This window comes from Xiphophorus hellerii, chromosome 18 (assembly GCF_003331165.1).
Source record: "Xiphophorus hellerii strain 12219 chromosome 18, Xiphophorus_hellerii-4.1, whole genome shotgun sequence".
Lineage (NCBI taxonomy): Eukaryota > Metazoa > Chordata > Actinopteri > Cyprinodontiformes > Poeciliidae > Xiphophorus > Xiphophorus hellerii.
In genome coordinates, this window is record NC_045689.1 from 2,391,853 (window position 1) to 2,403,231 (window position 11,379).

At 37.5% G+C, this 11,379-nt stretch overlaps 1 protein-coding gene across 1 annotated transcript; it reads right to left on the bottom strand.

Moving 5' to 3' along the window:
* Positions 1–64: 64 nt before the first annotated feature.
* On the bottom strand, positions 65–10,632 carry LOC116707505 (flotillin-2). Its single transcript, XM_032544879.1, has 11 exons — positions 10,584–10,632; positions 9,308–9,389; positions 7,950–8,040; positions 6,663–6,786; positions 5,870–5,988; positions 4,668–4,781; positions 4,465–4,584; positions 2,651–2,865; positions 2,385–2,568; positions 1,750–1,899; positions 65–1,325 (listed from the first exon to the last, which is right to left on the bottom strand). The coding sequence occupies exons 1-11, from the start codon at positions 10,630–10,632 to the stop codon at positions 1,287–1,289; spliced, it is 1,287 nt and encodes a 428-aa protein (XP_032400770.1). The 3' UTR covers positions 65–1,286.
* Between the last annotated feature and the right edge of the window lie 747 nt (positions 10,633–11,379).

Genomic DNA, 11,379 nt, shown 5'->3' on the forward strand with positions numbered 1-11,379 from the left:
CAGGCCCGACTTTACTTAAAACAGTTCCCATTGTGGCAAAACAATAACAACCATCGAAAATCAAAATAGTTACAGCAGTCAGATTTATTAAAATGGCGGTTAAGAGCGAGCACATACAGATGGATGACATGCAAATAACGAAAACATTTTGGAGCTCATGGCTTCTTCAGAGACACAGTGCACATCAGTTTTCTACACCAGCTGCCGCTGTCGTTTTTCCTGCCTGAGGTCGAGTCTGGATCGGCGTTCAGTTCCCAAACGGACGGATTCTGAACAGCAGAGCGGAGCTAAAGCGAAGCATGATGACGTTAGCGTGGCATGATCAGCAGTACCAGGAGGTAAAAGACTGATATTTCATAAGAATCAAATAAATCAGCCGAGATATGAACCACCAAACAAAGTGCTTTTCTCTAAAACAAACTAATAAACATGGCTTTGCATCTGCAGGAAACTATGAGATTTAAACCGACACATTACGTTTTTATATTCAAATCTATCAACATTTCTCCTACAGAAGTAACTCAAAGCCATTAGGAGCTTTTCAATTCCTCACTAAATGTTCTTTAGTTTGCATCATTTCCCATTAAAACCGCAGCTAACCACTACAAGCTAACAGTGTTTACGTATAAAGAGGATTTTTTTTTTTTCTACCCGTTTTATTTTCCTGCAAAAATGTTTTATATCAATAAAGTTTTCAGAGGGGAAAAAAAATCATTTCAATTGTCGACCAAAACAACCGTTTTAGATTACAAGCACCTTTGTTACAAAAAGAAAATGACCTGTTAAAGCATTTAGTTAATAAAACTGACAACTAAAATCACTTTTACACAAAACTAAAAATATATGTATATATTTATATATCTGATTATCTACAGAACACAAGTGTCTCCCATGAGAGAGGTATATAAATAAACAAAAATCCCTGGAACAGACCCAACACAGTAGCTTATTCTTATCAAAAAGACAAAGGAATAAACAGCAAATTAAATATGTCACATTAAAAAGTTTGATGCATATAATGCGGATCAGAATCAGCAGGTCGTCTACCTTCAGCTCTCCTTTTTTAAATAACACACATACAGCCCCAAACATCTGAATAAATAAGCACGGATAGCAAAATATTCCCACGTTTCAAGACGATGAGCAGTGCATGCAGATGTTCTGGTCCTGCGTGAAGTAAGGCACCAGAGGTTTCCAGAATCCTCCCGGTACGAAGAGGAGCCGCGGAGAACAACGCGCCTCCACGTGTTCAAGGCAGTCAGTGGTGCATCCGGACCGGGCCGCGCTCAGGCTTCAGCAGACGCCATCTTCTGCAGCAACGGGATCTGGGACAGGCAGGGAGAGGACACTTTTTAAACTCTGTGGAAACTGATCAGTTCCTCCCAGTTACTCTGTTTTCAGCAGCAGCAACAACCAAAGGTTCTAATGCAAACATATTCACACCACAGTTTATAATTAAAATTTTGTTATATTTTGTTGTGATTTTTTAAATTAGTTTTTAGAGTGGGCGTCCTTGTTTTTATTAGTTATTATTAGTTAAATATTGTCTAGGTAGCTAACTTTAGTTAAATAGTTACTTTGCTATTTGGTATAGCTTAATAGCTAGGTGACCTAGCTAGCAGTTCAGTTAGCTAGTCAGCCTGTTATTTTGCTTCAGACACCGATATCTGAGGATAATATCGGCCGATGCCGATCCGACTCAGAAAACTTCCACTCAAGGACGTTTATCAAAGCGATTGGACAGCAAACCTTAGTCAGATCCACTCCGGTGAGCGCGTTGACGGACACAGGGAGCTCAGCCAGCAGGCGGTTCACTTCGCCCGTCACGCGGCTGCCTTCGCCGCTGAGGATGACGATCTCATTGGTTTTGGCTAAAGGCGCCGCCACCTTAGAAGTGATCTGCAATCAAACAGTTAAATCAGCAACAGTCATTAAGCTATTAGGAAAAATAAATGTTCATTACATTCAAACGGTGTGTTTGACCTCACAGTGTTTGACCTCACAGTGTGTTTGACCTCACAGTGTGTTTGACCCCACAGTGTGTTTGACCCCACAGTGTGTTTGACCTCACAGTGTGTTTGACCTCACAGTGTGTTTGACCCCACAGTGTGTTTGACCTCACAGTGTGTTTGACCCCACAGTGTGTTTGACCTCACAGTGTGTTTGACCCCACAGTGTGTTTGACCTCACAGTGTGTTTGACCTCGCAGTGTGTTTGACCTCACAGTGTGTTTGACCCCGCAGTGTGTTTGACCTCACAGTGTGTTTGACCTCACAGTGTTTGACCCCGCAGTGTGTTTGACCTCACAGTGTTTGACCTCACAGTGTGTTTGACCTCGCAGTGTGTTTGACCTCGCAGTGTGTTTGACCTCGCAGTGTGTTTACCTTGGGCAGAGCTTCCAGGACCAGCGCCGTCTTGGCCGCCTCTCCGTACTGCTGGTAGGCTTCGGCCTTCAGCCTCATCTTCTCTGCCTCGGCTTTCCCCACGGCGCCGATGGACGACGCCTCGGCCTCTCCGATCCGCTTGATCTTCTCCGCCTCGGCCTGGGCGATCAGCACCGTCTTCTTCCTGACGCAAACACACACACACACACGTCTTAAAACACACACACAGGATCTGAAGCAGGGCATGAAGAGGCGGTGTGACTGACTTCTGCCCCTCGGCCAGCTGCTGCATGCTGTAGGCCTGCGCCTCCGCCGGCCGCTTCACCGTGGCGATGAGCTCCTTCTCCGTCCGGTCGATCTCCTTCTCCTCGATGGTGATCTCCTTCTTCCGCTGCACCACCTGGATCTCGATTTCCTCCAGCCGGATCTTCTGCTGCTCCTTGGCGGCCTGGAGCTCGTAGGCCAGCTGGGACTCGGCTTTCTGGACAAACATCGACACGCAACCAGAAGTCAGGGTTTGAACACTTTTCACAGTAAAATTCAAGAACTTTTCAGGCATTTTCAAGGCAAGTTTTCAAACTTTTTCTGCATCGGACACTGGAGATAAAAACAATACAAATGAACAAAGAAGACAGTTTAAAGTCACAATTATATGTCATTTATTACTGTTATTAATAGTCTTATAATACTCTAGGAAGCTAAAATAAAACAAAATCTTATTTTTTTAAGCATTTCTTTTACACCTTATACACCTGACTGGTCTGAGAACAAAACACTAATTTAACAAAAATACTCTAATTTCAATAATTTCATTTAATGATGATTAATCAGTCATTGAGCTTTTAGGAATAATTCATATCCATTACATTTAACAACATAAACAAACAGTGTTAAGCTAAATTAACTTCCTGCTCAAATTAAATGCTGAAATACAAGTTAGAAAATAATCTTCAAAAGATATTCTCACAAAGTTTTCTGGTTTTTAGAAATAATTTTGGTGATTCTAAGTGATGTGAAAAAAGTAAAGTTTAGTCTGAATTAACTTCAGATAATGTTTGTCTCTTTCTTATAAGAATTAAAATATCTGGCTTCAACTGTAAGTAACATTTTCTAAATTTAGCATTAAATTGAACTTTATTACAAAACTACTCATTTTCAATATCAATAACTTCACAGACCTTGAAAACATCTGATTGAAAATTCAAGCATTTTCAAGGATTTCAAGCACCTGAGTTAGACAGACTGAGAAGAGTTCCTGCACTAAAAAAATATAAAATCTTATCAATTATTTTTATTACTCATCCAAGAACAAAACACTAATTTAACCAAAAAAATCCCAATTTCTGTAACTTTGATTAATGTATGAAAGATAAGCCGACCTTTATGTCAGTTAAACGGATCAATAAGTCAGCCAACAACCCCAGAGTGAGACCGAAATGAGCCATTTATCACCTTTTTCTCCATTTTCAGGTTATATTATCTGTACGCCAGAATCATCAAATTTCTAAGTATTTAAACATCTAAAAACACAATTTGCTCAAATTATCTGAGGGAAACGGTAAATGAAGCTTTTATAGAAAATATGTTTTCTACGTATTTGTTGAAATTGTCACCATGTCTTATGTGAAACTGAAAAACTAAATCAAACACGACTCCTCTGTCTTCTTTTAGTGCTGCCTAGAAACAACCAATCAGAGGCAGGAGGCGGGTCTTAGCGCTGTCAATCATGTCTGTGTGCTTGCTTTTTGCTACGATGCAGCTTTTCCCCATCAGTTAGTTGTTTCTCTACCATTACCACGTTTAGTAGCACGTTCACAAGGTTGACTGACAGAACTAAGACCCGCCTCCTGGTTCTGATTGGTTGCTTTTGGTCTGGAGATTATCTGTCTCATAACAAACTGTCACAACATTGAGATTGAACAAATATGTGAAAAACATATTTTATGACAGACACACAGGAAATGATCAATATTTCTGTCAGCTGAAAGCAAAGTTCAGGATCAGTAAGTCGTGTTTTCGTAAAAGATGAGCCGTGCTGTAAGGAATCGCCACCCAAGTGTTGGAAACCTCCAGGTCTCACCTTGGTGTTGACTTCCTGGTTGAACGCAGCTTTCTGCAGCTCCAGCTCTCGCTTGGAGTCGGCCATTTTGGTGTCGGCCAGAAACTTCACGTCCATCATCTCCTTCTTGCATTCGGCCTCCTGGAGTCAGATCACAGCGGAGAGCAGGTTCAGCCAGAGCAACGGCAGCCATGACACATCCGGAGCAGAATCTGCCCGGTTACCCGTATCCCAGCATCCCTCTCTGCTTCGGCCACGCCGATGTCGGCGTCCCGCTGCACGGCGGCGATCTGCGTCTTCCCCAACGAGCTCAGGTAGTCCAACTTATCGTAAACATCCTGGGAGCACAAAGGAGGAGGAGAAGCAATCAGAAAAACAATTTATTCTCCTTTATTTTACTGATAAACTGATTTTTTTGTTTTTGAAGATCTTTGGAAAAATTTCGACTTTTTTCTTTTTCACGAAAGCATTCCCTGGGTTTAGTTTAGAGCAAACAATCCCTTAATATTGATTAAAGAGTAGTAGTTCTGCTGACAGATTATTTCACTAACAAGACATTTTTTCCATATTGTAAGTGGAATAATCTGCAGTGGACGTTTTTTTGGTTTTTCAATATTAAAGGAATTATTGACTTAAAACAAGCTCCTAAAAAGTTACTTGTAAGTTAGTTTTGTCTTCTTTAGACATTTTCATTGGAAACTAAAACAAAAATACTTTGTAAGATTTTGAGTTTTTGCAGTGTACTGATTGAATAGTGAATAAAAATAAGGGGAAGAAAAACTTTCTAAAAGTCCATATTTCTTTACATATTTTCTTGTATTGCCCTAAAAAAACAAAAAAATATTTCTAAACATTAAAATATTTTTTCTGATTTATTTTTTATCAGTTTTGTGTATTTATCTGAAGCTTAGAAATCCTTTTAATTATTTTTCTTTTTTTTCGTTTGCTTTTTAAAAAAAATAAGTTTTCTCTTATTCTTTATCCTGTAACCACATTTACTAAAAACTAAATTCATTTAAGGGGGAAACAAGCCGGAAGCGGGAAGCGGTCCGTTTTTCCCTTAAATGAATTCAGTTTTTAGTAAATGTGGTTAAAGGATAAAGAATAACAGAAAATATATGAATAAAACAGACAACAGGATGGGGAAGCAGCACAGCACCAACACTGGATGGGGAGAGAATTAACCGATAAAACCTCATTTAAAAAAGACCACTGAACATTATAGTTTTATATTCGTGTTTGTTAGATGAGAGTTTTAAATCGGGCCTCAATGTGGCATAAAACTGGTTCTGGATCCGTCAAACAAACTAAAACTCCTCATTTCTTCACCTTTGCTCCAGTCATACAAACTGTGCTTTAAAAAATATGTTTTAAATTGTTCAGAGCTGATTTTAAACAGATGAAACATCAGCTTCTCTCCTCCAACCTTGATGGTGAAGCTGAGGATCTCGATGCCCATCCGGCCCACGTCGGGAGCCGCCACGTCTCGCACCAGTTTGGCAAACTGGTCCCGGTCCTGGTAGATCTGCTCCACCGTCAACGTGCCTGCAGGACAAGAACGGCAAAATCACGTTTCATTTGTTTATTTAAAAATCATTTTTAAAAATCACCAAACTACTCACTATTTGGTTTTTCAGAAACATTGTTTATTCTACAACATCCATGAGTTTATTTCAGAATACATCGCTGAGCAAAAATACGTTTTTATGTAATAGAGGTGCCGTTAAAAAGCCAAAACGTATGCAGCTCTGGAATGCAATGCTGACTGACCTTAGCAAATGTTTTACAAGAACGAGGAAATTATATTTCAGTAAACTGCAAATTAAGTTCCTGTTTATTAATTTAACATATTACAATACAATTAATTATGTGTGCCATGTTGTCTCCATTTGTTTGTTTTGTTTGTCTTATTTAATTAAGGAATTATTGACTAAATACAAGCCCGCTTCCTTATGAAAAGTTACTTGTGAGTTAGTTTTATTTGATAAGTGTACTAAGATATTTGCAATAGAAAGTAGATAAAAATACTTGGCAAGATTTTGTGTTTGAGCAGCAAAACCCAAGTATTTTTGATCAACTGGACAAATTATTGCAGTGGAGGGGCCGCACAAAAGTACTCCAACGGCCACAAATGGCCCCCGGGCCACACTTTGGACACCCCTGGTCCAGATGAAGGTGAATTACACGATGTGAACAATATTTATCAGCAGTGATCAGACCTAAAATGGAGCGCAGGTGTCCCTCCAGCGTCTGCAGCAGCACAGCCTTGATGTCTCTGATGGATTTGCCCAGAAACTGCTCACAGGCCACCGCCAGCAGGTCGTGGTCCGTCATGACCTTCACCTGCGGGAGAACCAGGAAGTCATGGACGACCACCTGACTAAAACTGAACCATGCTGCTAAAACCGCTGCATGACCAAACAAAACAAAGCAAAGAAACACACAAAACTCTGACGTTTATCACAGCGACTCTGAAACTATCGTACAGAAAAAGATATTAGAAACTTTTTTTAAAGGCTGAAACAATTAATCAGATAAATAATGAATCAATAAAGTTTATCTGTAATCTTATTTCAGCAACAAGGCAATTCAAAGTGCTTTTTTATGATGAATCGATTATTAAAATTACGTTAATAAAAACAAAAACAAAATCAAATAATAATAAATTTTCATTATTAAAAAAATAAAATCTACACTGCAAAATCTCACCAAGTATATTTTGTCAAGTTTCAAGAGGAAATATCTTAGAAAATTTGAAATAAGGAAAAACTAACTTACAAATGAAATTCTAGCAAGAAACGGGAGTTTGTTTTAGGTCAATAATTCCTTAATATTGATGAAAACGTTTTATTTCCACTGGCAGATTATTTCACTTAATACATGGGAATAATATCGTTTTATAAGTGAAGAAATTTTCCAATTAAACCAGAACTTTTTACTGTTTTAAGGAATTACTGACTTAGCTCCAATATTTTCCTAAAAAGTCACTTTAAGGGACTTTTGCCGTTTTTCAAGTTTTCTAAGATATTTACACTAGAAACCTGACAAAAAATACTTGATGAAGAATTTGTAATTATAAGTGAAATTATCTGTAAAATAAGACATTTTTCCATATTATGAGTTAAAATTATTTCTCTTACAACAAGATATTTTTGGTGAAATAATCAGCAAGTTGAACGAATATTTCCTCATCAGCATTAAACAAACTCCTCTATATGGTGAACAGTTACATGTAAGTGAGTTTTGTCTCATTTCAAATGTACTAAACGATTTGCACTAGAAACGAGACAAAAATACTTGGTAAGATTTTGTGTTTTTGCAGTGAAACAATTTGAGTTTAACTAAAGAATTTAAATAAATAAAATCAATATAGAAAAACTCTTTACTCTTCATAAATTCAGAGATTACATCTTGAAGGAGAACAGAGTAAGAAATAAAGCCTGGAGAATGAAACATGTCTACACGTCCAGCGGTGGGTGATGCTGACAGGTGAGTCCAGAGGTTACCTGGGCGACGCCCGTCACAGTGATGGCCACGCCCTCTGCTGTCTCCACGTCTTCGCACCGCGGCTGCAGGGTCATGATCTCCAGACTCAACCTGAACAGACGACAGAAACTCTCAACTCGTCAGCGACCAGTAGAAAAAGTTTCTACTTGCTGCACCGATTCACCCAAACGGAAGAAAACTTCAAATGATTCCAGTCAGGAACAGAAACCTGCAAACTTTTCTTTTCCTGCTTGCTTCATGCAAATAAATCTGCAAACACTGCCTGACACAAAAGATGAAGAATTCGCCTGAGTTTCTACTGGTTTGGGTAGAAACCAGTAGAATCAAACATAAAGTGCAGAAAGAACTTCAGAGTGAGAAAAATATAAAAATGATGGAGAAACGAAACAGAATCATGTCGTGTTTGAAATGTGATGTTTGTTACTGGTTTCCCAATTGTTGTGTTTTTAAGATGTAAAGCTTTTTGAACTGTTATACAAATACACCTGACTGACTGATTCATTGACTGATTTGAAAATTTGATGGAATTTTGGTGCAATTATTCCATAAAAAATATGAGAAATTGTTAAAACCTGCATTGCTTATTATGCTTATTCATTAAAAACACATTTGTTGATTCTTTACCATTTTAACCACAGTTAAGACTCGCTGTTGAAGGTCCAATTAATGAATCACATGATAAATTAAAACAATAATTTCCATTTCCATATTTTATCATTTTTCTCTACTAAACACTAAATGATAAAAGTTTTCAGTTTGGTGCTTTGGTCTCAACTGGCCTGTTTTTAAGGATAATTTTGTTTACAGAGACTTTATAGTTTGTTTTATTTGTTGTTTCTGTTGTTTTGTTTACTTATTTTAAATATTAAAAATTTATTCCAGTTCCAGTGTTAAATGTTAATTAAAATTTAAGGTTTATTGATCTTTAAGAAAGTTTTCTGGAATTATATTACTTAAAAATTGTCTAAACAACAATATTATCGTTTATTGCAACAACTTCTGGGACGATTTATCATCCAGCAACATTTGTTATGGTTTTTCAAACATCTGGAGCTCAGTCGGATTGGATGAAGAGAGTCGGGTTTTCATTCTTATACAATCCCGACTAAAATATCACTAAATGCAGAGAGTGACTTTAATTTTTGCAGTGTGCCAACTGGGTTACATTTGAAGCACATCTAGAGAAATCTGAGACAGTTTATGGGTTTCTACTTCCTGTTTCGAGCCTGCGGATAATGGAATAATGGAGTCAGTCATTCTGATGAAGATCACCGCAAAGAAAGCTCATTGCAGCTACGCCGTTTCTAAAATCAACCGCAACAGAACCGGGCCTTCACTGCTTCAGAAACACTTTTACCTTTGAGAATTAGTGACGAGCCACCAAGCCCACGCCCAGCCTCCGACGATGTAGCTCTTCGTATCGGACCCGCAGCAGCCGCCTGCGTGGAAAACATTTAGACACGATGAAACGGCGGAAAAACAAAAACCAGCACATCATCGTCTTCTCACTGCTAAAGATCAGGGAATGAAACACGACATTTATGAAAGCAAAACACCAAACACTGAATGAAAAACTGAAAAAACTCAATTCTATTAGGGGCGCACCGATTGCATTTATCGATTTATGCTGATATTTTTGTCTTAAAACTCAACAAGTTGGCAAAAGTGAGCTGGTTCCTCCCCCACGATGGAGTGTCTGATTTTCAGACCTTTCCATCTCTATGGGATATCAGTTTCTCATGCAACCATCACCCAAATACAATCTTCAAATTTAGAAAACAAGGTCAATTTTATTATGCACTTTTCGCTTCTATGATTTTACAATGCTTCAATTTTTCCTTATTTTATTCTAAAAACCTATACTTGGTTCAATTTGATTGTTTTTCTCCTTCTAAAAGAAATCACTGTTTCTTTTTGATTTATGCAACAGTTTACAAATATATTTATTTACATTTTAAAATGATAATACTGTAAGAAAATGTTTACATGCAGTCAGACTGAATAAATCAGAATATGTTCTGTTCAGGTTCGTTTGTCGGATTAAAAGTAGTTTTTCAAAGTAAGAAATTATTACACATACTTTTAAGACCACATTTCTTTCCACAGACTTTTAAGACTGTAATATTACAGTCTTAAAAGTCGTTTCTAAAATAATTTTTCTATTTTATTTATTTAATTTTTTGGTCGTAAGCAGAAAATCATCATATTTTACAGAAATAAAGGCTTGGAACTATTATTCTCAGAGAAATAAATAAATAAATATTTCACTAGTAATCAGATTTATTAAATATTATTGTATATCCGAATGTTGTTAAATATTTCAGAGCATTTGCAGCCATTATTTACCGAGTCCAAATGGGTCAGAAAGCTTATTTAGTCACGTGACTCATTAACGGTAAGCTACCATGGAGAGCTCACGTTAGCATTCAGGTTACAACAGCTAACATAGCGCTAATTAATGCTCAACTTAAGCTTTAGCAAACAGACAAAATGCGCCATAAACAGCGAAATAAACGTTTCTTTGTTTACCAGTTTGCAGCCGTAATCCAGGAGCGCCATAATAATCGTTATTTGTTGTTTTCTCCGTGACAGCTAGCATGCTGCTTTAGCACAACAACAGGAAGCGAACCTACCTGAGACCACCAGCGCTTCGTTTGGCCCCACAGTCAGACAGTTCCCCATGTCGAGAGAGGAGCTCAAGCACAAAACACTGCAAAAATTAAAGATATGTCCTTCAATAAAGTGGTGAATTTAAGATGTGTTTATTTTCCGACCGGAAATGGATGAGATAGCGGAGCATTCACACCCAGCAGCATCAACACAAGCAGAGCCCCACCCCGATGTGACGCCTGGGCCATTTAATTAAAGCTCCGGAAAATAAAGATTAAATCAAGATTAAATAAAACCCTAAAACAAATAAAACATAGAGATTATGTTTCTGTTAGCCGGCGGACAGAGATTTGCCTTCCTTCATCGATGAAAATAAATAACTATGAAATACAGAAAACGATAAAAGAAAGAATCATTCGCTGTATAATTTATACTTCAGCTCTGTGGTTAACAAACTAGTTATTCCCATGTATGTATATCATATTAGAATATAAAATTCAGACTTTAATCTCAGAATTGTGTTTATACACAGACACACACTTAAAACGATCAGTTTCTCTGATTTTGCTCTTTATAGATTTATGTTTGAGTAAAATGAACATTGTTCTTTTATTCTATGAACAACTGACAACATGTCTCCGAAGTTCCAAGCAAAAATTTTGTACTTTTTTTTTTTTTTGCAGAAAATGAGAAATTATCAAAATAATAAAAAAAAGATGCTGTGCTTTCAGAGCTCAAATAATGCAAAGAAAACAAGTTTCTATTCATTTAGAAACAATAATACTAATGTTTTAACTCAGGAGGAGTTCAGAAATCAAT

Bases quoted from the DNA above. Each gene is read 5' to 3' on its own strand.
- LOC116707505 (XM_032544879.1), bottom strand. From the start codon at position 10,632: ATGGGGAACTGTCTGACTGTGGGGCCAAACGAAGCGCTGGTGGTCTCA. The intron at 9,390-10,583 runs GTAGGTTCGCTT...TTTTCCACGCAG, and splicing joins CGAAGCGCTGGTGGTCTCAG to GCGGCTGCTGCGGGTCCGAT. The intron at 6,787-7,949 runs GTAACCTCTGGA...GTTCTCCCGCAG, and splicing joins CTGTGACGGGCGTCGCCCAG to GTGAAGGTCATGACGGACCA.